At 38.5% G+C, this 27,768-nt stretch overlaps 1 protein-coding gene across 2 annotated transcripts; it reads left to right on the top strand.

Annotated features, from left to right (window-relative positions):
• LOC114136241 (sodium- and chloride-dependent taurine transporter-like) lies at window positions 1–26,887 on the top strand. 2 transcript variants are annotated; one of them, XM_028004106.1, is made up of 15 exons: window positions 1–242; window positions 6,679–6,908; window positions 6,998–7,132; window positions 12,214–12,302; window positions 12,412–12,557; window positions 12,713–12,845; window positions 13,955–14,089; window positions 15,161–15,264; window positions 15,390–15,514; window positions 18,075–18,187; window positions 19,194–19,331; window positions 20,733–20,835; window positions 20,974–21,074; window positions 21,195–21,365; window positions 22,372–22,530. In XM_028004106.1, exons 2-15 carry the CDS (start codon window positions 6,680–6,682, stop codon window positions 22,528–22,530), a joined length of 1,881 nt encoding a protein of 626 aa, XP_027859907.1. In that variant the 5' UTR covers window positions 1–242; window position 6,679. The 2 variants fall into 2 exon arrangements, with proteins under 2 accessions (XP_027859907.1, XP_027859908.1); XM_028004107.1 differs by lacking the exon at window positions 1–242 and having other exon boundaries at window positions 6,680–6,908; window positions 22,372–26,887.
• Window positions 26,888–27,768: the final 881 nt, after the last annotated feature.

Raw genomic sequence — 27,768 nt, 5'->3', positions numbered from 1 at the left:
GCTCAGAGGAGGCAGGCCGGTGATTTTCCACTGCCGCTGATGTCTCTGGTCCCCCGGTTTTAAGAGACAAAGGTCAGAAAGAGAAGCTTATAAATAGGCTAAAATATAAGCTTCAGACGCGTCCACACTTCAGTCGCTCTCACGGACACGGGAGGACACGGACAAGACTAACCGGACAAGGGACCGAGCGCAAAGGACATTAAAAGGACAAAATAACAGAAAACATCACATCATCATAGCAGGTAAAGAAAAAGAAACATTCATCCGTGTTACACTCATTTAAAATGAAACTGAGATGGATGACCATGATGCTTTTCTGCGTTTTTCAGGGATTTTTTTCTTTTGATTTGTGTTAAATTTAAACGCATTTCCAACTCTTTTGTGTATGAATGAAAAATTGTTTCTTTGCAAACTAAGAAGATGAAAAACAGCAAAAGTTTATCTGCTGCAGTAAAAGATAGACTCAGTGATGTGCAGTTTCACAGTTTAGTTGTGTTTGTGCGGGAGCTGCGTGGATGCGGGAATGTTTCTTTGTCAAGCGTGGAGAGATCTGTCTCTCTCTCTCTGACTGTCTCTCTCTCTCTCTGTCTCTGTCTTTCTCTCTGTGTCTCTATCTCCTTTTCTCTCTCTCTGGAAATGCTTCGTGCGCTTAAGAAGGTTTTACCGGTGGATTTATGTTTCCCCTCATTTCTGCATTAAATGCTGCGAACTTTTGTTTCGAAAATCTGCCTATATTTATCTGTTGGGAAAGATGAAGTTAATTATCAGCCGCAACATTTCGCTCTTCTCAATTTCATGAAAAGCGTTTTTTTCTAATCTGGACTCGCTTTACATCCGAACCCAGATCGAAACGGTGCTGCTCGGTCGGGCTGCTGTGTTTGAGTTCCGTTGTGAAAAGGGGAAGCGAGGCGCTCGCTGCTGCGCTCGCTGCTGCGCTCAGGAGGCGGAGACGCTCCTCCGCCGCGCTGAGCACCGAGCGCTGCCTCCCTCCTCACCGCCTGCTCTCCACCTTTTGTCTCTCTTCCTGCTTTCTTTAATTTCCTCTTTTTGTCACATAATTTTTCATTTAAACTTTACAGACTCCATTCTCTGCGCACAGCGTCGCTTTTATTCCTCATATTAAACTGAGTATTTGAGCCTCCAATGTTTGAAACGACTTTAAAAAAGTATAGACTCGGGTTTATTTTCACTTTGCTGGTTGTTTCCTGACGCCTGAACGTGATGGAGGGAAACAGAAGCGCCTCACTGACAGGTTCTGTCTGCGTGTTGGTATCAGAACCCATCAAGTTGGTTTCCATTTTAGGATCAGTTTGGACATTTTGAGCGCTTCAAAGCTAAACTAACGCAAACTGCTAAATGATGCTTATCGCAAGTATCCGTTGGTCAGCTTCTGGTATTTCAAAACTGCGAAGGACTTTCCTTTGAGTTCTGTTTCCCAGAATGACAGAAAGCCGCTAAATCAGCAAACTGATGGGAAACTGTGATAAAACAGACAGACAGACTCAGGTTGTTGAAGTTGGTTTGTTAATCTCCAGTCTTTTGACGACATCTTGTTTCAGAACTTGGTTGATAAAATGGTATTAAGTTTGTTATAATCGACTCACAAACGCGTTAAGGGAGGGTTTTAATTTATTCATTTATTTATTCATTTGGATTATTTGTCACACTTTTATGCGACACTCAGGATGAGATCGCTCTGAGCATCACACTGATTAATGTTTTCAGTTTTTCATTTAACTTTTAATCTCCTTGCTTTAACCCTGGATCTCATCTGAAGGATGTCACAAATCATGAATATATTCCAGTCCTCAGTAGAGATACAAATAACCCTCTGATATTCCTTAATGTCTCATGATTAAAGACACTACAGGGATCCTAGAATCCTTTGGGTTTTGGTCATTGTTGATTCTTTCAAGAAAAAATTGTGTTTAAAGATTGAAATCTAATGAGTCTGGGCTAAATTGACCATGAGGAAACATATAGAGGTTTTGTAGCCTCTGAGTATTCCTGTTTGCCAAACTGGAGCTGAAAGCTTCTGTATTAATGAAGGACTTGTTTGCTGTTAAATGATTCATTAAGTGTGTAACCTGAGGTTTGTGGAAAGAGGGTGTGTTAGTGAAATCTTAAGCTATAAATGTGACTCCGTTCTTGTCTCTTTAAAAGACAACTGAGAGCGACTCTGTGAATTTACACCGACCCCATGAAGAGAAACGCCACCGAGTTAATTTGCATCATCTGTTCTTGAAGCTTTTATCCCCCTGCGTCCTTCGCTTCACATTAGGCTCCCTCTTGACTGCTGCTGTACATATTAACTGACATGAACCACTGACCCACTCCGGCTCTCAAATTAGAGCTGCCCCATTAGTCTTGTATGATTCTATCTGCGTGTTTTGGGCTTTGAAATATGATGTTTTACTTGGCAGTAAAGATGCCAATTAAAACTCAGCATAATGTTATTAGAACTAATATCGGTTACTTTCATGTTATCATTCCTGAGCATGATGGAGGGCAAACAATGGTGACATGGTGAGTCCGACGAACCAGCACCCCCCTGTGGCTGATACTTGCATGTATTCAGTTTTTGTCTTTAATCAATAAATTAGTTGATTGTAATTTATTCTCATAAGGAAAATGTATAGTTTGAAATTTAAATAAATATTTTTGTAGTATAGCTCACCACCACCATTTACTTCCTGGTTTGGGCTTTGATTAGACCATCTTAATTGCATTTAAATTTATGAGTGAAACTGACAGAACTGAATGTTTTATTTTTATGTGAATACATTTTTTTATTATTATTATCATCCCACTACATAAAGTTCTAATTGTCTTACGGTATATTCACTCAGGGAATCTTTCATCTTGTTGCCATAACAAAAACAGCAGCACAACTAAATTCACAAATATTTGGAATATGTCTTTTGGCAAATTATCACAGCTTATGATTTTGACTATTGATCATTCAATATTTGTACTTGGCTCCTATTTGAACTGAGTATCCACTTTTAATTCCCCCCCAAACAAAACTACAATGCCAGAATCAGACACAAGATGCTTTCATTTGGTCTTGTGCTGAATTTGAAACTCTGTCGAAAACATCACAGCAAAAGGGGGGAAAAAAACAAGATGCATCATTTCCATCCTGTGTAGTTTTCTTTCTAGTGCATTATTAGAAAATGAAAAGATAAGATATTATTATCTATGATTGCATCACTGTACTTGCAATAATGCCACTTTGGCCTCAGCTATGGGATGCATTTAGCACATCATCTTCAACATTCACCACAAGACTTAGCAGCTAAAGAGCAAAAATATTTCATCATTGGTTGCCGGAAATGTTTTTTTAAAATGATGAATAACTTTGTACCAACCTTAAAATTAGTTTCCAAAACACATTATTATGATATGATCTGCTAAGACATGTTTTAAAGTCTATTTTTAATCTTTTTCCATTATATGTAGGAGTGGAACATGTTCACAGGGAGCAGAAAGTTCAAATAGCTCCACTTTTTGGAGGAGTCAGTGGTGTAGTTAAAGAAAAACATTCAGTTTTAAGAAACCAAATTCAAACATTTTAGATAAAAAGTTTTATTTTAGAATTTAACATTATGTCAGAGAGTTTTCTGTTCGTAGTTTATGTTAGTCAGCACAACCATATTCTTAAACTCTGAAGATTACTGCATCCAGTTAATCTTCACATGCATGCAGACCAGATCATTTCCCTCAGTTTAAAGTTTATTTGCATGACTTATGCAAAGCGTATCAACCTGCAATCTTTAAACGATGTGCCGCGTTTCCATGCCACCTTTCCCAGACTACCATGATGTGAGCTGACTAAAACTCAGTGATGTTATGGCATTACTTCCTGTTAGTGTCTTTTTTTAATACTTGCTTAATCATTTACAGCGTGATGCATTCAAATTACATTTGACAAACGGCTGCTCTCATTTTTCAGTCAAATTAATATCATTTTGTCATTCTCCATTCAACATGTCACCTTTTGTGCTTCCTAGCAGCTGAAGCAGAAATGCCCCTCCCCCAGAAATTCTTGCATTCCTTTACTATTACCCAGTTCTGTCTGATTCACAGGATTATCTCTGTAATTTCCTTTTTTTCCTGTTACACTTTCAGTTGCTGTAAAATGAATATTTTATGAAACAAGGCTAAGTTTGTGGTGCTTCAGACTGCAGACTGAAGCTGCAGAAAGTGGGGATGCAAAGTGAGCTGATTTCAGAGCGATCCACTGGAAGAATCCTTGAAATTTTTGTGTCCATCTGGTGAATTAGTTTGGCTCATTTTCTCCAAAATGTCACTTTTTTTTTTTTTCCCTTGGCTCCAAATTTGCACATCTGTCTCACTGAAGACTGGAATTGAGTGACTCAAATAACAGCCTGTAAGCCCAATTAGTTTAAAATCCTAAATGGTCCATTTGCAACAATGAAACAAAATGCACAAAAGTGACATGTCATGAAAACAACATCATGAGAAATGGGAAGAGAAGGCAGATGAATGCATTCAATGTGGGGCAGAGTGGGGGAGGGGAAGCTGGTGATGGATGAGTGGACGCAATCGGTGGCCAGTTCACTGAAAAGGTACATGCTCTTAAAATAGGAGAGTGAGTTATGCAAGTCATCTGGCTGAGAAATAAGTGTTTGTGGCTGGGTTCTGAAATGGTCCTAATCAAATCCAGACTCTTGGTCCAGTTTGATCTAAGAAAAACCCCAAACACAGAGCAGAGGGCAATTAATATCCTGGTCCTGGTGAATGACTTGAGCTCTCAGCTGAGCGCCATGATAAAGAACAGTCCAAGTAAAATAAGAGCTGGTTGAATCTTCAGCACAGGAAACGCAGAACTGGCATTTTACAGAATGATCCGTGAAAATCTGGTCTGATTTAGTCTGAAAAGCTGCTAAATTGGCAAATGGTTGTTAACTGGGCTTGTGGTGACCTGTAAAACAGGAGTAAATGACTAAAACATTAATTCATTAGTAAACCACTATTAATCAGAGAATCGTCCAGTTTAGTTTTAATTTGTTAGACTTTAAACTACAGAAGGTAAATTACAGTTCAGAATCCTTTAAAATGATGTGAAATGTCCCTTTTGCTTTGAGGTAGTATTAAAAATGAAGATGCTGTCTTCATTGCTATAAGATTAAAATACTACAAAAATACTAAAACAAACAGAGGATTTAGCAATTCATAAATCATTTCATAAATCTGTAAACAGTGTGAAATAATTCTGTTCTGGTTTGACAAGCTTAGATACTTTAAGTTACAACTGGAATCAGTTGTAATTTAATGGAAATGTGATGTTTTCACAGAACTGTGTTAAATATTACAGAATTTGTTTTGTCCAAATGCAAAAATGGCAATTTATGCAATTCTAAAATTGCATAAATTGGTTTACCAGTATTGGTTTGCCTCAAACATAATGGAGGTAGTATTTCTTAAAGCAGGAAGTGTTTAGCACGTGCCTGGGCGCACGTGGTCCAATCGAAGGGCGACATTCAACTGTGACAAAATAAGTTTGCTGTGGGAGAGAATAAGAAAAGAGTCTGTAGGGTTTAATCTATTCAAAATATTCACCAGTTTCATACATCATGTACAAATGAGCATTTTTAGACACAAATAGTACAAAGCTGTTGGGGTTTTCTCTGAAATGTGGTCTTATCATTAAGTCAGATCTAGAGAATGAATGAGAAATGGATAGTAAAGGTGAGCGTGCAGCAGCAGTTGGGCCGATGAATAAAGATAAGGATGTGACATTTCCCACAGTTGGAGACATGTGCTGACTGTTAAGCATGTGTCTCTTTCCTGACTTTCTTTTTCTCCTTCACTGTCATCATTGGGTGGAAATTTACAGCTGTAGTTGCTGATCATGATTACATTGTTCTTCTGTTTCTACATTTTTCTCAGAGCAAATGAGGAAGTACAGAAGGAGGAAGTAAAGTGGTTCAATAAGTTTAGGTTTCTTCTCATTGGTAAAAATATCTCTCTGGTAACTGTTTAACTTTTAGCCTTACACTAAAGTATAATTAGCAAAAGATCACTTCTGGCATATTTAAACAAACAGAAATGACAGTCAATATATATTACAAATGAAGTCTTATTAAATTTACATGAAGAACGGTGTCAGTGATAGAATGTGGATTTGTGGTTAGCTAATGACATTGTTACAAGTTGGTTTGCACCTGCTTCACATGTTTCCAAAACAGACGATGAAGTCGAGCAGCATAACTTCTCCACAGATGTTTATCTGTAGCTGCTGAGTGCTGGTATAAAGAGTAAAATAATAATTAAACATCTGGGATCCAGGCTTTTTGAAAATATAACTCGTTTTTTTTAAACGATTCAATTCCAGTTTTTTCTCCAGGTTATTTTAATCAGTGTCCAGACTTTGAAGGAAGGAATTAAATGTTTCACTGCTGTCTGTCACAAAGACACCAAACAACAGAGAAACTCTTAGATTTGAGTTTCTCTGCTGGTAATTTACCAGGTTATGTGGATTGATTTTGCAGTCCGTCGCAGTTTGTGGCACTCTGGGCATCCAGAGTGTTTATGTAATGTTACTTGGATAAATATTTAAGCAACATTTCCTGAATAATGTTTTCTCTACCAATTTTTTAAAATGATTTTAATATGAAGTTATGCGTACATTTCTGCATTTTCTATCCACAGAATGGCACAAAAAGAGAAACTTCAGTGTCTGAAAGACTTCCATAAGGACACTTTGAAGCCGTCTCCTGGAAAAAGCCCGGGGACTCGGCCTGAAGACGAGGCGGAGGGCAAACACCCCCAGCGGGAGAAGTGGGCCAGCAAGTTGGACTTTGTCCTGTCTGTGGCCGGCGGATTTGTAGGTTTAGGGAATGTTTGGCGTTTCCCTTACCTCTGCTATAAGAATGGTGGAGGTAAGCATCAAATGATTTGAAAAATCATTTTGTTAACTACTTTTCTTTTACTTTATCTGTTTGGGTTTTGTTTTGTCTCCCATTTCCAGGTGCGTTTCTCATCCCCTACTTCATTTTCCTGTTTGGCGGAGGTCTGCCAGTCTTCTTCCTGGAGGTTGCCCTTGGTCAGTTCACCTCCGAGGGCGGCATCACCTGCTGGGAGAAGCTTTGTCCCATTTTTACTGGTATGTAGCTTGTTATTAAAATTCAGTTGTTAAAATGGTAAATTTGAGTGAAAACAAAACCTGTACACCAGGAAGTTCGAACGCCTCAAACCCTTCCTGTGTAGAAGGCAATTTTTTTATTTTGACAAATGAAAACTCCTTATAATTTCCCCCACTGATGTCAGATTGAAACTTTTACATGTTGGGCACATTTTAAGCCTTCCTAGTTTTACAGTCATGTCTTCCCTTCTTTGAAGCATTTAAACACAAGTTAGCATTAGCATCCATCTGTTAATTAGTTGCTGGCTAGACTGCAGTGCCATAAAAACTTAAGTTTCTCCTGAGTGTCTCCACATGACCTTTTCAGAAATCATTCAAACCTGCTGTACTACATGACCATGTGCTTCTGATGTGCCTGAAACTTCATCATAATTCAATCAGAAAATAGCAGGAGTGCCTTTGATTCTAGCACTTTGAAATGGGATTTAAAATGGGAGGCAGAAGTCAGTCGACCTCGGTCATGCCCCTGACTCACCAGAGGAAGTAGTCATAACCCCCATCGTTTGACTCATATATCGACGGGCAGACCTTCAGCGTGTGGTTTGTGTCGGCTCCAGTCGCAGAATTTAAAAGCACAAAGAAGAATCGGATCAGAATCATTCCTAATAAGAAGAGCAAAAAAAGTGAGAAATAAAATACATTTGAAGCATTTGCTAACAACAGCATCACAACATCATTATTGAGTGAAGAGAATTTCATAGGAAGATTTCAGATGTGATAACATGCTTGAGAAGGGATGCATTATGGGAAAACCTTTGGAAAGTCTCTCTAATAGTCACTTTATATTAAAATGGAAAGCAGGGCAGTGGTGCAGTAAGAACCGAAATCTATTTTATTATAGTACAGTTATGTTATGAGGTTGATGTTTAAACACCGCTGCATATTTTATAACTGGTTTATGTAACTGCATTTACACATAAATATGCACAGTTTTGGACTTTAGCTTTGCGACAGGTAACTGATTCTCATGTTTACTCGGTTTAACATCTTCAATCCAAAAGCATGTGAGCCATTGTTTTTATCCTCAGCAGCGGCCACTCAGGAATTTGATGATCGCTGCACCACAAAGGATGAAAAGCAATTCCCTTTTTATGTTTAATTAATAAATACAGTTTAGATTCTTTGATTTGTTTTTTAATTTTAATTATTTCTTTTGTTTTGTTTGCAGGTGGGGAAGTAGACATTTGTCCACTGCTCCACCTGCCCCGCCCTTTTATTATCAGATTTTTCTTGAAGCAATTCCCCTATCACCAAGTCTCTCTTATTTAAGATTCAGGTTTTTTTCCACACCTCTGCTGTTTTTGACAGAGGAATGGCTGAGTCACACCAGATTCTCCTCCAATAAGAGCGCTGAGACTTTGCCCAGCAGCCGTCACCAGGCAACAACCAGGGCTGCGCTGATACACCTACACACTGGGCCTGTTCAGTGCTTTAACCTTCTCCACATCTCACCTTGTCTTTCTTTTTTATCTTCCCAGAAAGCTCATCTAATGGCTCTGAGAAGTCTTGTGATATTATTTGATCAAGTCGACTTTAAGCATTTCTTTTCTCTGCCTTTATCCCCCTCTCCTCCATTTTCAGTGCCCATGTTCAATAGTATTTTCTTCCTTCTTGGCCCTTGCTTCCCGACCAGCTCCTCTCACTACCAGCCAAATAAGATTAACGTATTTTACTTCACTCTCACATATGCAATTGCCATTTTATCTTCACATTCTAACACATTATCGTGTGGTTGACTCAACACACACCCTCAGACACAAGACGGTATGCACAGTGTCCTGAGTTACACATCTCTATGGTAACAGCACAGCAACACATCAGAGAGGGCTTGGAAGAAAAGAGCAGGGTGGTGGTGGGATCTGAGCCGCTGACAGATGGATTGATAAAGATGGGAGAAGGAGCGACACAAAGGCAGCCAGACAGAGCAAAACGGAATGAATCAGATTGAGAAAAAACAATTAAAGGTTAAGAAAAATATATGAGATGAACACAAAACGTGTACAGCATGGTAAAAATGAATTACAATAATAAAAATCGACATTTTGTGGAAGTATAAATTTGTTTCTAATGTGCAACTGTAGATTCATGATCGTTGACAGCTGGAGTTAAAAAAGGGATCATAAAGCATGAAATAAAACAACCAAGCCAATGTAGATGTTGTTTTTTGTTTCTTAGCCAACATCCATACGAGACAGCAGCTGGGTGAGATGACATGGATAAATAACATCCTGATATCAGTTATTGATAAGATGAAAAATATTAAGACAGAACAGAAATAGAAAGATTAAAATTTTATAGGTAAGGGTAACAAAACACAGGTTCAGACATAAACCATGTCAGGGTAATTTATAATAACAACACATGATTTAAAGTCAACCTGGTTAAAAAGCAGTTCTGGTTTCTCAGTCGTGAGTAGGTATAGTTAATAATTTAACCTAGAAAACCCAGGTTGTATCATAAGAAAGCATTCTCCTCAAGTCAATCTCCTGCCCTGCATGCATTTCTGGAGCAGTGGCAGAATAAGAAGTCCCCTTTTATGGAAGATATCCAGCAGAACCAGACGAGGGGGGGCAGTAAGTCTGAGACATTTATGGGTAGGAGGAACGAACCGTACAAAGAGAAAAAACACCAGGACAAATATATCTGCTACAATAGAAGATAATGAGTAAAAACTTAACACACATCCAGATGACAACAAAATGTGTTTTAGAGACGGACCTCTGGTAACAAAGAGCCTTTTGATGCCTCAAAACATTCATAGGTCAAGATGAACTGACTCATCAAACAACAACAAAATGAGCTAAAACTATACAAACCCAAAGAACCTGCAGAACCACTGATGAAGAAGAAAGAATATGAAGACGCTCAAAAATACAGCGAGACTCTAGATGGGAGCCAGCGTTGCCTTTAGTTAATTATTAAACTCTTGCAGAAACTAAAACATTTTGTACAAAACAAACAGCTGGTCCTCTGTTTTTTGATCGCATTTCATTCTAAAAAGTCAGATGAAACTGGGACAAAACTAAAAAATTGACCAGATAGCTGATGAGAAATGAGGCCATGGGATTCTCAGCAGCTGCTCAAATACATAACTCATCATCAGATAATGTTGCAAGTTCCTCCTTCTATCCACAGACTCCAACATGCATGTACTGACAGGAAGATGCTAGTAATGATGACATCTTTAGCTTCTTTACCTGTTGTGACAAATCTTCAGATTATTTACTCGACGAAACCTTCAACAGTCAAAAAAATGAGTTGACTGCATATGTAGATAAACTGAGTGAGGTCAGGCAAGGTCATCCCTCCAAAGAGCTGAAGAAATGACATCATGGAGGAGGACACATCTGTTTGTTTGATCAGCACTGTCCCATGTGATCTGAGTATATAGGGGTGTGTGTGTGTGTGTGTGTGTGTGTTTAGAGACGTGAGGATGTTACAGCTACTAATTGGTCAAGTGATTAAAAGGACATGATTTGTTGGCAAAGTAGTTCTCGCATTCATATACATATAAAGACACACAAATGGCAGACAAGGGTGAGAATGTTGTTTCATAATTCAAGCTTTTCTATTCTCTCTCTCTCTCTCACACACACACACACACACACTTGCGCTCACAGATGGCCGGTGACGTTGAAGGACATTAATTTGGATGAGTGGCTGCTGTCGGCTGTGCCTGAGCACATACAAAGCTTGTTTTAATGTCCTTATGAGGACTTACTGTGACTGCGGTCATTGTGTGAACTCTACTCCAAATTCTAATCCATTGTGATCAGAGTTCCTGCACCTGCTGTCACTCCAGGAGGATTACGTTTCCTCCTTAAGTTGAGAATACTTCAAAACAAAACACTTGCCGAGATCATGTGGTTACACCTATCTTGGTGTCAAGGCCACTAGTGACACAATGAAACTTATCTGACTGTTCTTGGAAATATAGATTTTATGTCACTCAAGGTTAAAAACAACAATGATACTGGTTGGACCTTGAATCAGCTCAAATATGCAGTCCAGGATGATATTTGTGAAAGAAATTGGTTTGGTGACCAAACCAGGTTCTGGTTCCCTGTTCAAAGGTCATATCTTCATTTAAAAAACTTTTTTAATCAAAACTGCAAATCTTATTTACCTGCCAAGTTTGCAATCTGAGTTTCGACAGCACATTATCTTTTAAAGTAAGCATTTTTGAAGATAATTTTGAAGCTGCAATTTAATCTCCCAGTCAGACACTGGAGGAGTTGATCATCATGATTTAATGTTATGCACTGTCTGGATTTCTTTCCTTTATTCTCTACTTGCTAATTATTTTATGAGCAGACATGTCATCTGGCATATCAGCCCTCATGTTTGTGACTCTTCTCTCACCTTTGGATGTGATTAGACCTGAAAGGGGGTCAGGCCTTCACAGCTGCCCTCCAAGTCACTTATTAGTCTGTTATCAGTGTCTGCATGGGTCAAACTGTAGAAACAGACCAAAGACAGGGATTGGGTTTGGACATTTCTGCTTGGTCACAGTATGTTCTCTGAATAGAGTACAGGATTATCTTGTGTAGATGAGTTGGACAAACACTTTTCAGTATTAAAAAAGGATTACCATGGATTCAGAGCTGAATGTTCATTGTCTGAATGGGAGTTCTGGCATCCATTAAGCATTTGCCTACAAGTTGAAAGAAACCAGATTTATTGTTAAAAACTTCCATGAAACAGACGTTTTTATGAATTTAAATACTTATTGGAGAGGCAGTACATTTACTTTTTGAATGTTCCTGTGTAGACAAGGAGGTTTTTTTTTAAATTTAATTACTCACAACTTGGTTTCTAGCTACAGTCCAATAGTGAACATCTTGTTGCACAAAATGTAGCGTAAAATAGTTCCTTAACTGACAGGATCTAGGTTTCATCCTGAGCTCTGAGATGATTTCATGGCCTTCAAAGTTAATTGTTAAAACCAAAATGGACTCATCCAGTTGCCTCCAACATGTCTGTAACCAACATGTTCTTCACTATTGTTTAGTTTTTAAATTTGAATCCTTTTTCTTTTGCAGGTATTGGCTACGCTTCCATTGTGATTGTATCCCTCCTGAATATCTATTACATCGTCATCCTCGCCTGGGGTCTCTACTACTTGTTCCAGGTGGGGATATAAAACTTAAATTCCCTTTTATTCTAAAAGTTGTACGGGAATTTAATCTGTCTAAATACATGCTCTAACAGACCTTCTGTTTTTTAAAATTACCTTTCAGTGTTTCCAGCCAGAGTTGCCCTGGGCCAAATGCAATCAGCCCTGGAATACAGATCAATGCATTGAGGACACCTACCGCAAGAACAAAACCATCTGGGTTGCTGCCAACGCCTCCAACTTTACCTCCCCCGTCACAGAGTTTTGGGAGTAAGTTACATAAAATCCCTCGCACCTGCTCACTTCTATACCCACACACAGCTTTCATGTCCGTTGTATCCTCATGTGAATCGCTCATTATTGGTGTGATCTCTAGCAAAGCTTTAGAAGTACGGATAAGTATGGATTATTATTTTGTTTTGCAGACACAATGTGCTGGGTATCAGCAGCGGCATCGAGGAGATCGGCCCCGTTAAATGGGACTTGGCCCTGTGTTTACTCCTCGTCTGGGTCATCTGCTTCTTTTGTATCTGGAAGGGTGTGAAATCCACTGGAAAGGTAAATCAGAGTGAAATAAATAATAATATTCAGTTATTTAAATTCAACTGAGATTCTATTTCTCAAAATGTTGATACTAAAAACAAAGATGTGGTGTGAAATTGCTATTTCTTTTTCTTCCTGGTCTGACATTAGGGAACATTAGGGAACACATTAGGTCTGATTCTCTTTGCAAACTGAAGCCACAATAACTTTTCCCACATTTACTGAAGCTGTCAATAGATGCGCACAACAATTCATGATGCAGGAAAGTGAGGCTCTGCATTATATTGCTGCCATAAACACAAGTTTTCACAAGACAAGAGGAGAGGCGGTAAATGAAGGACTCCACTTTATGGCTTCAGCATTCTTGAATGATTGGTCCAATATATTTTTCTAGTTGTTTAAGTTTGTGAAAAACAACTCTTATAAAACAAAGTTGGGTCAAAACTTTCCACAAAGCAGAAAGTGACACTGTGCGCCTTAAGTCTGTATTTACAACAAAGGGAAATTAAGTTCTCTCATTTACAAAACCCTTTTTCAAATGAAACGAAGAATATGAAAAAAATGTCATGTATAAAGAACAGCTTTGTGGTTGTTTTTGATTTTTTGTGTTTCCTTATCAAACATCCAAAAGTCCCTCTACAAGGGATAAAAACAAGATGGAAAATATGCAAAGAAACAAACCAGCAACTTTCACCCAGACAACAGGCCACCAAGAATTTAAGGAACCTTGTGTTGTTGCACTGTTGGAAACTTTCAGTAATTTTCCCAGGTTGCACTGCAAACTATTTATCAGAGAAGGAACTGTGAAACCAGTGGATACAAGTGTTTCAAAATCTCCAGATTATGAATATGTTTGAATTTAAGAAATATTATAAAACTTTAACTTTTCATTCAGGAGGAATTCAGGAAGTACATTTTTAAAATGACCGTAAAAAGTCTGTTTCAGAAAAAGTACAGTAATTGTTTTTATTTCAGTACCTGTGATGGCTTCATTAAGAATATGAGCAGACAATTTAGGGAATAGTCAAAATCATGACCATTTTGAAACTGGAGCTCAGAGATGAATGCAGCATTCATGTTGTGTGTGTGTGTGGGCGTGTGTGTGTGTGTGTGTTCTACCTCAGGTGGTCTACATCACCGCCACGTTCCCGTTTGTCATGCTTATCGTCCTGTTGATCCGCGGCGTGACTCTGCCAGGTGCTTCTGAAGGCATCAAGTTCTACCTGTATCCTGACCTTGAACGCCTCAAAGACCCAGAGGTAGGTTCCCTCCTTTGTTGCATGATCCTCAGAGCCTCTTCACTGAGCTCCTATTACAGAAATATTTCCTTCTTCTAGTGAAAGGATTTGCTTGGACATGAACTTTAAGATCATCTGATGGTGTTTGAAATTCCTGGAAAGAAATTTAGACACCAGGATTTTTTTTTTCTATATCAAGCGAAGAAGTAAAAAAAAAAAAAAAGACTTAAAAAAAAGCAGGTTCCCGGAAACTTTATACAGATAAAGTTTTCACAACTCACTAACTGTATGTGAAAGATCCTATAATCGGTGTATAATAATGCAGTCCTGGTTTTAAAAGTCCTGCAGTGACCAGGCCAGATGTTTTTGACCATTTTTGTGGAAAATTTACAATAGACTTGGACTGACTTTATTGTCTTTGCACAAAGATGTGACAGTGAATTTGGCAACAAAACGTTTCTTGGCTGCCAGAATACACAGAAAAAGTACTGCGAAATTATTAATATGACTATAAAACAAATTCTCATACATACAAGTGTTATTGGTGCAGGTAAAAAAACGGTAAACTCACTATTATGCATTAATATGAAAAATGCAGGAATCTGTTGATGTTGCATGAATTTCCACAATTGCAGAATCACAAAAACCTGGACGGAGTGCTAAATATTGCAATAATAATATAGTTTGTGATGAATAAACAAAGCTTTAGGACTTCACCACCTTATCACTTCTTTGCCTATTCTAGAACTTGAACTTTTCTGCTGGATTGAACAACCAGGATTGCCAAATAGATGACAGTCATACAGATCCTGGATGTATGGTAGTTACATAATTACCCAGAATTATTGCAGGCAAAGCACTTCCTCATGATATGAATATTGCAGTCATAATGACATCAGTTGTGCAGTGCCATGTTCCAGGTTTTTTTCCACTGTCCTCTTATGTTATAAAGGGAATTGATAATCTTGGCAGATAAAAGCTAAGCACAGACCACTAGCAAAGGTTTCAAACTATGCTAAACGTTTAGCTTTCCATAACCCAGACGTCATCAGCAGGCCTCAGCCTCTCTGTTGCTCTCTCCCTACTTGGCAGGTGTGGATTGATGCCGGCACTCAGATCTTCTTCTCCTATGCCATCTGTTTGGGCGCCATGACGTCCTTGGGGAGCTACAACAAGTACAAATACAACTGCTACAGGTGAGGCGTCAGTTTTCAGGGGGCGGGCTGGGTGTGGTGTGGTAGGGGAGAGAGTGGGTGTGGGGGGTGAAGGGATCCTTGTGTGTTCATTAACAAATCCTCCTCATGACATATGTGTGACATAGGGACTGTTTGCTGCTGGGAGCCCTCAACAGTGGTACCAGTTTTGTGTCTGGCTTCGCAATATTTTCCGTCCTGGGCTTCATGGCACAAGAGCAAGGGGTGGACATTGCTGAGGTGGCAGAGTCAGGTACGAGGGTTTTGTAAAGGCGGCAGTGATGGTGGGCGCTGCTTCCTGGTTAATAAATTAAATAACAGTAATTTCAAAAGAAAAACAGCAACGAAACCCAAAAGAGAATTAGCCTCTACGTTCATTTTCGAACTTGAGTGACAATTTAGAAACATCATGGATTCCCTGATTAAAACACAAATGACGGCATCGGAATATGGAAGCTTCCGCAATCAAACACTTCTTGACAAAAGCAGATTTTAGGAGATAGGAACCTATTTGGTCGGTTTGTACGCGCTCATTTAAATAAGGCAAGCTGGCGCAAGGCAGAGGGAGTCGTGCTTTATGTTTTTATAAAGAAGTTTTTTAGAGAGTTAAGGAAAAGCTGCTGTGCGATACTTTACGGCACATCTTATGTCCGTGTGACGGCTTAAAGATTTGAGTTTTGGTTCTGAGATGTTCCTTATTTACAGCCACCCAGCTGAGGGTGCCTTAGCGTTGGCTTTCATTATACTGAGAGGCATTTGTTGTTGGAGGTTACATCTATGACTCAAGCTGTTGTAGGGTGGCCTGCTTTGTCAGTTTTCTACAGCCTTAAGTACCATGGAGATTTCCACAGATTTCTGTCATGTTTTTTCACCGTATGCGACCTAACACTAAGCCTGACCATTAAAGGAGCCCAGGTTACTGTGGATGTTTGGTTTCACTTTTTGACAGAATCACACAAGGATTTCATTTATCCCTACTTTTAAAAACAAGAGCAGAACCATGATGATTAATGACTTATACTGTAAACACACCCAACGTCAAAATGGTTAAAACGCCAATGGAGATGGAAGACTGTTTTCTAAGAACTTGTTTGCAAAGACTGGTTCTGCTCTTTTCGCTGAATTGCTTTTCACTCCAGTTATTTGAATAAGACTTGGTGGCATGCTGTTTGAAGTCAATTGATTGATGTAAAGGTTTATTATTTTAGAGAAAGCCATTTCCTTCATCAACAGGTTTTGTGAACCACACCTTATCTAAAGCCCCAAGATCAGCAAATTTCATAATAAGTCAATATAGCTTAGTATTGCTTTCTAGGTCAACAGTATATGCTGGCAGCCCAGTCGATGCAAACATTGCACAATTCTGTAAAGTCCACCTAATAGGGGGGTTTGCAGAATTGTCCAATCTCTGTGTTATTTGGCGAGTGGGCTGATAGTCTGTGAGGTGTTGGTCAGAGAAGCTCAAGGAAGCAAAGCGCTGCAAGCTAACATGATGCTCAGTGTTAAACTGAGAATTTGTCAGGATTCTTATAAGGAGCAAGATAAAATAGACAACTAAATACATTTTCACAGAATTTTATGTTTGGAAAGGAAAGCAAAGGGAAGTTTTCTGAAAAAAATCTGTAAGTTTGCTTTAACTGCAGCAGTTTGGGCTGAACATACATTTAAAGCTAAATAAGAGAAGGAATGCTCTTGCTCCTTAGTGTGACTTTAACTGTGCAATGGCTTGGCACACGCCACAGCTTCAAATGACTTAACAATGGGATAAAAAGAAAAGAAAGGCTTCTTAATATTCTGCACAGTCAACTCATGATATCAGTGTAATCAACATGAACTCAGTTACTTTTGATTTGGTCAATTTTCTCAAGGTTTGTTTTCCCTCTGGGGCTGGGAGTTGGTTTAACCTTTTTGAGTCAACGTGGTGTTTGGTTGGATGCCTTGTCATAATTTGCTACAAAATGGAACCTATTGATACACTCTACTATCAGCTGCAATGCTGTTTGCTGTTATGGCTGCTTCCTTGTTCCTTGACTTTTGTTTTACAGTTCCCAATGTAGCATCATTTAAATTCGACCTCATAAAAATAAATCATTTAAAAAAAGCATTCGCTTTTTATCTGACCACAAGTTTTACATCTGCTGCTGTTTTGCAATAGTCCTTTTGCATTCCCCGTTGAAATGGTCAACTGTATTTCAGTTGGGGATTCAAAATGGCTTGAGGAACGTGTGCATGGATAAACAGAATGTATCGGACACACCTTCATGTGCTTGATTTGCTTTTTTTGAAGCATTTGGGGCTTATTCAACTTCAATCAAAGCAGTGTTTACAGTGGTCCTTCCTTTTTAAATTATGGTAACATACTTTACATGCATCCTGTAACATCTCTCTTCTAACTGACTTACTTCCACAGAGATACTGTTATAAACATAAATGTATTTAATTGCTTTTAACTATACTTGTGTGTTTTATTGTAATATAAGGTGCCATTAATTATGTGCTTGTAAGTGAAATGAAATTGTGTCATGTGTTGAGTGTGTACAGTTAGTGTCTTAACGCTCTGCAAGCGAGAGGTAAGTAAAGATGTGCTTTAGATAATAATTTTTTTATGAATCTTTATCCAAATATTCTTTACATGTAAACTTGATCTGCGTGCTGTAGTCAGACATTGATTAACTCTTCACTTCCTGCTCTGCGTCGGTTGTCTGGGGGCATTTTTCTCCCCCCACAGTGATGCAGATCAGATGAGATTATCATATGATTCTAATGTCGCTCCTCCCCACCCCCTTCTGTCTCCTCTTCCTGCTCTTCTGCAGGTCCAGGCCTGGCATTCATTGCCTACCCCAAGGCTGTTACCATGATGCCTTTTCCTACACTCTGGGCAATCCTCTTCTTCATTATGCTGCTGCTGCTTGGCCTCGACAGTCAGGTCAGCAGATAAACAAACAAACTAATACAGGTTTTATTTTTTTCTAAAAAGCTTTACATGTGAAAATGTGTCACACAGTAGAAGATGAAATCAATGTGTGTGTAATTTATTTGCAGCAAATGTAGCTGATCTAACCAGAATATGTTTTGCTACCTTCTTTGCTGGGCTCCCAACATCAGTTTGTAGCAAACTGTGAATGTGGCTTTTAGCTTTTCTTTTCTTTTTCTGCTATTAGCTGTGCTGTAATTAAATGATCCAACCTGAGCTCTTGGTGCCTGCAGCTCCTCCAGAGTTACCAAGACAGAAATCTATTTATTTTTCAGTTTTAGACATTTAAAGCTGCAGTGTGTAAGTTTTATAAAAAATATGTTTTTACATATATGTTACATTTATTGTGTTGCGACCGTATAATTTAAGACAGATAAGACCTCTGTCTTCTCCCAGTGTTCCCAGTACTAACTGCAGAAATGCACCACTCAGTTAGAAACAACCAATCAGAGACAGGAGGAGGGTCTTAGTGTTGTCAATCATTCTTGTACTCAACCCCTCCACCTTGCTCTCTGCTACACTACAACTCGTTTACCACAAAATATAAAATATCAGTGTCGATTAGGCACTTTGAGCAGAGAGTACATAAGCCTGATTGACAGCACAAAGCCCCTCCTCCTGGCTTTGATTGGTTGTTTTTGGTGGGAAGTGGTGCATTTCTTCAGATGGCAGCAGTACCTCAGGGAGGAGATTTTTAAAAATCTTTCCAAAACAACCTTTCAGTAAGGTGAATTGTAGTCATTTATTTTTCTGTACAGTGTCTTTTATATAAAACAATAAATTGCATGCAACAAAACCAAAGCATACCAAGTAAAGTGTGCATTTTCAAATCCAACTTACAACAGTAGATGGCACTTAAAGTAATGCAACTCAACTCAGGAAAGAAAAGTGAAGTTGGTTTAAATTCCTGGATACTCTGTGGTAAATCTGATTTTCCATCCGTTTTGTTGTCTTGCAGTTTGTGGAGGTGGAAGGGCAGATCACATCACTGGTGGATCTGTATCCGTCCTTCCTAAGGAAGGGTTACTGCAGAGAGGTCTTCATCGCTATCATCTGCTGCATCAGCTACCTGTTTGGACTTACCATGGTGACCAAGGTAATAGCGACGACAGCATGAAGAGGTTGAAAAAGGTTAAGCATTAAAAATGGTTGCTTTGTTTGACAGCAGCTTTTGACCTCTTTTCAGGGTTCATGTAGTTGGAACCAGAGCGTTTGTACCGATATTAGTTTGAACCCTGTGAGAGAAGATGGCGGAGGGAGGGGGAGTTCTCATGACTTTTAGTGTCAAGTCATGAGAACTTCCTTTCCATCCAATGGTATTAATAGTTACAAACCCAATTTAGATTTTCCAAAACCCCTTGCTTCCTCCTCATTCTATTTTTATATCTCCTGTTTTCTCATTAATCCCCTGGACTCTTTAAGTCATTCTGTACTTTTTTTTCAAATCCAGTACTTTTGTCATAATTGTTTCTTCCTGTTTTCATGCTCTAGTTTTGTTTTTTTAATATTCAACCATCTCCCTAACTTCCTGTATGAGCTATGAACATGCATTCTAAATCGGAGTAAATATTGACAGGATATGCACAAGTATGCAATTTAGATGCAGATTTTTGTGTACCAGAATGTTTAATCAAAACTGTGAAAATCGTTCCAGCATATTTAATTTTACTCATCTTGTTGCTGAGCATTTCAATCAGAATCCTTTGGTTTTGTTTCCTGCTGATCTGAGACAATAAGACACATTTGTTCTGCTTTATGCTTTATGGTTACAGTTTGCTCTTCACCAGATCAATGTTTCCTGATTAAACATTTTTGTTTAATCACTTAGTTTTAATCAAAATCAATCACTGGTTTGAACCACTTGAGATTAATGTGATCTTATTGAAATGTTTGCAGAGAGGTTTTAGTGCCTTTATTATTGACCTGTGGATGTTGCCATGGCGTCAGGTCACCACCGGTGTCTATTTTTCTATTTTCTAGATTCAGTTTGAGGTGTAATGGTACAGAAACTGATAATTTGACTTTACGTATGATTTTTTTTGAGGATTGTTGAGAAGATCCTCTCCACCTTCACTCATCTGTTCTTCATTCATGTCCGCTCCATTTCAGACCAATAATACCTCGCTCCCATCCTTCCGCTCTTTTCATGCAGACTTTCACTGTACCGCCTCATTCCCTCTGTTTCTCCTTTTGTTGTTCCCATGACAACTTCTTTTTATGGCTGCCATGGCCTGATTCAGCTTTAGGATTCCCAGGATTGGGGTCCATTTTTAATATTGTAGACACGCAGGAGGACACCGGGGTCATGTACAATCACTCCTGTTCAAACACGTCATCTGCTCAGATTTAAGCTGCTTTCTTGTTGTTTACATGTTAATGTTCTCTAATGTTGCCTGGAACAACTTCCTCCAAAAATGTTTGTGTGCAGTTGGAGCCAGGTTTTTTTTTTTTTGCTTTAAAATGTTAAAAATGAAACTAAAGCGATGTCTCTCTGCAGGGTGGCATGTATGTTTTCCAGCTGTTTGACTACTATGCAGCGAGCGGTGTGTGCCTTCTGTGGGTGGCATTCTTTGAATGTATAGCTGTTGCCTGGGTTTATGGTGAGTATAATTAATCCCAACAGTACTGAAGCTCATTATTCACTTCCTTGAGTAGAAATATTAATTTACAGGCATAAAAAGAAAAATAAAGCTGCTTTGTCTTTTACTGCTGTGAACCACACACTGTTGATTTTGCAGGCGCTGATAATTTTTATGATGCAATTGAGGACATGATTGGCTACAGACCAAATCCTTGGATGAAATGGAGCTGGACTGTTGTCACTCCTTTACTGTGCATGGTAAGGACTTTCTACTGATCAAAGAAAACCTCTCCATAAGTTCATGACGGTTTTTTGAACAAATATCTGAATATAAAACCATAAAAATTTTGATTTAAATGTGTTCCTTTTCCACCACAGGGCTGCTTTATCTTCTCTTTGGTCAAATACAAGCCATTGACGTACAACAAGATGTACCAGTATCCTGACTGGGCCATTGGAATAGGCTGGACTCTGGCCTTGACCTCCATGATCTGCATCCCCATGGTGGTCGTCATCAAGATCATTCGGTCTGATGGGCCCCTCATCGAGGTGGGCGAAACGCGCAGCTAGCAGTCAACATCAGATACTCAGTAGATTTATTCAGATTTCCCTGAATAAACGTCGGCCTTGGGGAATAGTCACTGATCTCAGTTTGGAGGATCAGAAACAAATTCTTATGAGAAAATCAAACTGTTCAGAGCTAAATTTGCTTCAAGAATCAATTTCTATCTCCTAAAATAACTTGAATTTCTTAGTAATTTGAGCCAAAGCTATTTTATATATATTTATAAATATGTTTTGCACAGATTTGTTTATATTTACTAGTTTATTTAATTGAGCAGTGTGTGTTGCTTTGCATAATCATTCTGATCTTGTATTTTTCTGTGTCTTAGTTGTGATTTATTTAATCAAACTGATCCAAAAGCAACAACTCTACAGACCAAATGACAGGGAGGGAAAAATAACCATTCAGATCATATCTGAGGAGTTTAACTGCAGAGAGCCGACAGCTGCATTGAACAACAAGGCTCAAAGTTTTCCTTGTGACACAAACATTGTTAGGATGAGAAGGAAATGGCAGTAAAGACTTCAATCTAGTGGAATCTCTTTCAAAACTCAAAGTGTTCACGTCCCTGGCCTGGAATGTGGATAAATTGCTATGTTTGTGTTTAATTTGAAGTTTTCTGTTGAATGGGTCTTAAACTGTGAGAAGCTTTCAGCTCGATTCTACAATGACAATTTATTTCTGATTCTGCAAACTAATGTCGCTGATTGTTGTCAACTGGTCATAATGATTGAACAGGAAATCAGTTCATAAAAACAAGGCAAGATATCAGGAAAACCAAATAAGTCACCTAATTCTTCCTAAATGTAGCTTAAAGCTTTTCTTATAGTTTTTTTCCTCTCTCCCATGTCTTTACATCTTTTTTCTTTCCAACTGATTTAGTATTTTATCTTTGAATTATTGCCCTATTTGCCTTTTTCCCTCTCTTTGCTTTATCTTTTTGTTCTTTGACATCTGTTCATGCCTTGTGTCCTCCCTTCTGGCCTGCAGAGGATCAAGGCCGTGGCGGCTCCGGCGCGTGGAGGGGCCAGCTCCCGCCCCGCGGACCACCGTGTCCCCAACGAGCTCACCTGCCCACTGGACCCCAATGGAAACAAGGGGCTAATGATGAAGGCCCCCACCCACACCATAGTGGAAACCATGATGTAAAGGGGTGAGGAGGAGGCTCTCCATGAGAACGCTCTCTTCTCCTCTCCTGTCCTCTGAAACGCTTCTAAAGCTAGCTAGCTATCTGTCTGTCTGTGTCTTTCTGGTGGACTGATGAGGGTTTTAAGGAAAAAAAGAAAAGAAGCTCACATTTCAAATCTTTTAGGAATGCTTCAAAAGCTGTTTGCAGTTGAGGAAAGATGATTATTACAATTCCAAACTGTTTCTTAAGTTCTTTGTTTGTCCATTAATAGTTCCCATGTGAGTCGCGGTGCGGCATTTCAGCACTGATCATAAGCTGGTCGCTTGTTTCATCACTGATGTTTACAGATAATCAGCTGTTGCTCCCGAAAAAGATCAAAGTTATGTCTTAGATTTGTGCAGCCGTTAAAGGAAATGCATTCAATTCACTGCTGATGCTAAAATATTCTATAAATTATGATGCAATTTGATAATAATGTGCATCACAGCAAATGAAGACAAAAACGGTGGGAAATTCGGATCACACAGAAATCTGAAACTGAAATATTCCCTTGCTTTCATTTCGGCGTCAGGATAATTTCATCCTGCAAAGTCAGAGAAGCATCCAACCGGATTTGAAGTGTGGAGTTCAAACCCTTGAGTGTGTTGTCTGTGGCGTACTGTACAGTAGTAGCTATCAGTCTATCTATATCTATCTCTTTATCTTTCTGTGTCCTAGACCAGTTTACATGTAAGTTACTGCAGTAGGCACTCTTGGCTTAAAGTTTTGGATTGAATTTATTTTATTTTTTTTTCTGCAGAGGAAGTTACATTATTATTATTATTGTTAGTTTTTTCCTCTGTTAGTGTTTAGATTCTTTTATTATTAATATTATTATTATTATGGGTATTCACTATTGAATTGCTGTAGTTTTACATAGAAGGAGGAACACTTCTTTCAATTGGTGAAAATACTAAGCTGTTATACAAATCACATATTTACAGTGGCAGCCTTTATAGCTCAGTTGTCATCACATATTTCTTGGGCCACCTTTTTCCGGTTGTGTTAGTGCGACACAAACAAATTACAACTTAATGATTTTTCGCCCAAATGTTTTCATGTTATGGGCCAGTTTCTTCATGACCACTTGGATGTTCAGACAAAAATGAAAATTTGGCAGCGACTCCTCCTGTAGTTCAGAGCTGGGCAGCTTTTCTTCCTCTGTAAGGTTCAGACATCTGGACACATGTCCCTGAGGCAGGACAAAAGCTAAGACTCATCTCCAGTTCACATCACGTGACCCAGTCAGTTGTGTTTATTAGCACTCCAAAGTGGGAGTGTAACAAAATCCTGTGACACAACAGAGAATAACGCTGCACGAGCTTTCCATTTGCATTTGGCAAAACTTTGTGTAGGCAAATTGGCAATGAAGAAACCCATAATGCATCATTTTGGGAACCCTGAACAACACTGACAGAGACAAACAAAAGACGCCCAAAAGGAATTTTTTTCATAGAAAATAAAAACGGAAGAATTTGCTCTTAATTTTCTCTAAACTATTCAAAGTTAGAATCTAATCTATGTTCCAAATTTGATATTTGTGAAACTCCTGCTTTGTGAAAAGTTTCTAAAAAAATAATATTCAAGCCTCGTTTTCTGCGTTAACCTTTGGAGCCTTACTCGAGTTTTTTTAAGTGCTCAAATTAAAAGTTAACTTGATCTGAGTTCCTAAAGATGTTTAATCATCAGGAACATCAGGAGGATCGAGTTGTAGAGGCATAAAATGTGATTTGCGAACATCAAGTTTTTCTCATTTGAAGACTTTTTAAAATTTATGGATTTGTTGAAATTATGTTAAAAGTGTGCCCTGCGATACGAAAACAAGACCTCAATTCTGGCTGATTTTTAACAGTTCTGATATAAAAATTGCACGTGATTTTTTTTTTAATAGTAACATGGGGCCATAATGCTTATAACGTGAGCTGTTAACAACAGACTAGGTAAGAGGTAGTTGTTGGATTTAATATGTGACAAAGGGGTTTTCGTGCGTCTCACCAGCGACCATCTGCTCAGGACTTACCCTTTAAAGCTCTTGTCTGCTTTAATTTGCTTCAAAAACATTTTACTATCAGTTGGGAACAAAGAGCTGCAGTCGTAGCAATCAAAACTTGTCTTTCTAATGTGCTTTAAAGGATATTTGCTCAGATTGGCACATAGAGAATCAAAAGTCACTTCTTAACTGCCTATTTTATACACAATCAAAGGTAAAGATACACTGAAATGATGTGAGAGATGTTTTTTGCACTTGAAATGATGAGGCCAAAAATAAAATGCTCAATTCTTCAGGGTACTCAGAGGTGAAAACCATTGAGGTGGGAAGTTTTGCAGTACCCAGGAATTGCATGTATTTGACCAAAAACCTCCCAGTAGAGGTGGCATAGCAGCCAGAGCCGCGTTTTTCCTCTTCTTCTTACTGTAGTTTGTATCATTAAAGGGTTTTGCTGAACCAAATCCACAGGTGACATCTATTTTCATACAGCCTTTCCTATATAACGTCTTTCTACAGCTCAGCTTCCTTTTAAACGCACATACAAAGCTTCAGTGTATTCATTAACGTTTGTACAGATCTGGTTCTTGGTTCCTCTGAAGGATCATTGCACAACAAAGAAAAAAAAAAAAAAAAACTTTCCTCATTTACAGATTATCTTAAAATCTTCAATTTGTCCACTGAATAACTTCTTTTAGATTTAAAAACCACAATGCTTATGGAAACAATTCAACTTTTTTAATGTGTGTATTCTTTTTTTTTTTTAACATATATTTAGAGACAGCCCTAGCTGCTTAATTGGAAAAACATAAAGTCACCAGTAACGACTTCAAAGTTAAAGCTTTTTCCAGGTGCTAAGGTCCTTCTTTTGTCAGGGATTTATTGACCAGATTATTAACTAATGCAGTCATTTATAGGTTTATTCTGCCTCTCAGTGTATATTCACAGTTTGTACCAACCCATCAGCCTTTTTCACTCCTGCTGTCAGTTAACCCGAGTAAACTTTCCGTTGAGCTAAGCTTACTGATTTGTTTTTTTTTTCTCTCAGAAATAATGAGTTTGGAACAGAACTAAAGCATTAGTGATGCACATGTTTTTACCGCCGAATGTTAAAATGTGAAAGTCACCTGCAGGTGAATTTAAAGTTTTCTGAAGATTTATTTTTTATCATAAAAAAAGAATCTATGTTTAAATGTATTTTTTTGCTGCTCCTTTTTTGATTTCATCAGTTTCTCTTGATTTATTTGTGATCGTATGTCACTTTTGCCTTTTCTGGTCCAAAAATATTCAAATCTTAAAGCTGGAGTGACATTGCACAAAGTATCGATCCAAACTCGGCTCACATTCATTATGTGCAATACTTTGTCGAAAGTGTTAGTTTATTTTTTGCTTTTAACTTTTCATGAAAACAAAACTGAAAATTTCAGAATCAGTAGAAATTAGAATGTAGAAACAAACCCATTAAAACCACTGCTTTAAAAAATCAAATGTTTGTTTGGAATACACTGAAAATACTGTAACATATTTTGTAATTTTATTGTTTTTGAGACAGCAACACTGCCACAAATCCCACTGTCATTCATTAAATAATAAAAAATTGGCAGCTCACCAAAATGCCACAACCAAAGTTTTTTAAACATTTTTTGACAAACATCAGTGATATCTGCAACATCAAACTGTTTAGCAGTAAATTGGGGTTTCTGTGGTGGAATAACTTGTGGTGCTTTTTAAAGGCTGCAAAATGTAAATCCATCCAAAAAATATACCATATCAAAAGTGGGTGCTCTTTTTTTTCTTAAAAGTTTATCTACAAATTCTGTTAAACTAATTAGAAAATGGTTTAAATAATAATAGAGAATAATTTCAGATTCAACTTACATTTTGTACGCGAGTCCAACATATCCTCAGAAAATGAACTCTGTCATTCAGAGGCAACGTTTGACCAACATGTAACGTTTGGGTTCTGCAGGGATTAATCAGCTAATAAACTGAGTCTGTTGCCTGGCAACATCTGAGATGGAGCCCAATGACTGAAAATATAAAACCTTTTCTGACTCTGAAAGTCCTTCCTCTGTCAACAGAACCGACTGATCATGGTCTCATTTATAAATCCCTGCTCTTGCATTACACCACACACCAGCCCTTCCTCTGAGAGAATGTACACGGGAAAATGTTTTTTTTTTATTCTTGGTAAAGAAAAGAAAACATTTTTTTAAAAGAATTTGAATGGTTTTATTTTTGTTTCTATCGCCAACTTGTAAGCTAAAAAATTGTGTTTGAGCAGGTTTTACAGAACTGTAAAACTTTTTTTTTTTTATTTCTTAATAAAAAATTTGTCTTCAGAAAATGAAGGTGATGTTGTCATGTGTCTCTTTGTTCCACTTCCACACACTGGTAATTACTTCCAGGTTAAAGTTTTCCACATTAAATTTAAGCCTGTACTTAAACATTTTGGGCCAGTTCCATGGAGATCTCGGACAAACGAGCAGGCGTAATGACAGCTGCTTCATGAAACAGAGCATTAAACCAAAGCTGTTCCACCAATTGCCTTAAAATGGAAACGATGTGGAAACTGCAGGTCTGTTTCTGGGACAGCAAACATGTGGAATCAGGTGATCTAGACAGAGGAGACAAAATTGTAGCTTTATTAGCCATGATGCAACCCCCCCCCCCCCAAAAAAAAAACCCAACAACCCTGCACTTCATAGTGAACACAAGCTTTAGGCCTAAATGTTATAGAATATATTTCTATTCTATAACTGCTGTGGAGATGACAGAGTTAAAATTAAATATCCTTTCTTGCACCAGAGGAGGAAGGATCTTCTAGGACGCTCCTTTGTGCACCTATCACTGAAACACCTCTGCAGTTGAGCAGCCGTTGTAATGCGTGGGGTGGTAAACACCGTCAAACATGACGGACATGACCGTTGGACATGAGGTCCAACGGTCATGTTCTGTTGGCTGGAGTCCTTCCGTTTCCCGCCACCTGGACCGGGTCAGAGCGCCAAACTAGCACAGAGCTAATCTCTGTGAGTTACCTAACCACTTCCTGTCGGCTGAAGATAAGCTGCTGCTCCAATAGAAGAACACCACAAAGATGGCTGATCCTGTCTACAAAGGTCTCGAAGAGCGCCCCCTGCCTTCCAAAAGACCCCAGCCTCCTTAGCATGTCAGCTCAACCCAAAACAGAAGGATTTGGATCAACGCATGATTAAATGACTGAATCCAAACA

The sequence above is a fragment of the Xiphophorus couchianus genome, chromosome 20, assembly GCF_001444195.1.
Source record: "Xiphophorus couchianus chromosome 20, X_couchianus-1.0, whole genome shotgun sequence".
NCBI lineage: Eukaryota > Metazoa > Chordata > Actinopteri > Cyprinodontiformes > Poeciliidae > Xiphophorus > Xiphophorus couchianus.
This window is presented reverse-complemented; position numbering and strand designations above follow the sequence as displayed.

Bases quoted from the DNA above. Each gene is read 5' to 3' on its own strand.
- LOC114136241 (XM_028004107.1), top strand. From the start codon at position 6,680: ATGGCACAAAAAGAGAAACTTCAGTGTCTGAAAGACTTCCATAAGGAC. The intron at 12,846-13,954 runs GTAAATCAGAGT...GTTCTACCTCAG, and splicing joins GTGTGAAATCCACTGGAAAG to GTGGTCTACATCACCGCCAC. The intron at 21,366-22,371 runs GTGGGCGAAACG...TCTGGCCTGCAG, and splicing joins CTGATGGGCCCCTCATCGAG to AGGATCAAGGCCGTGGCGGC.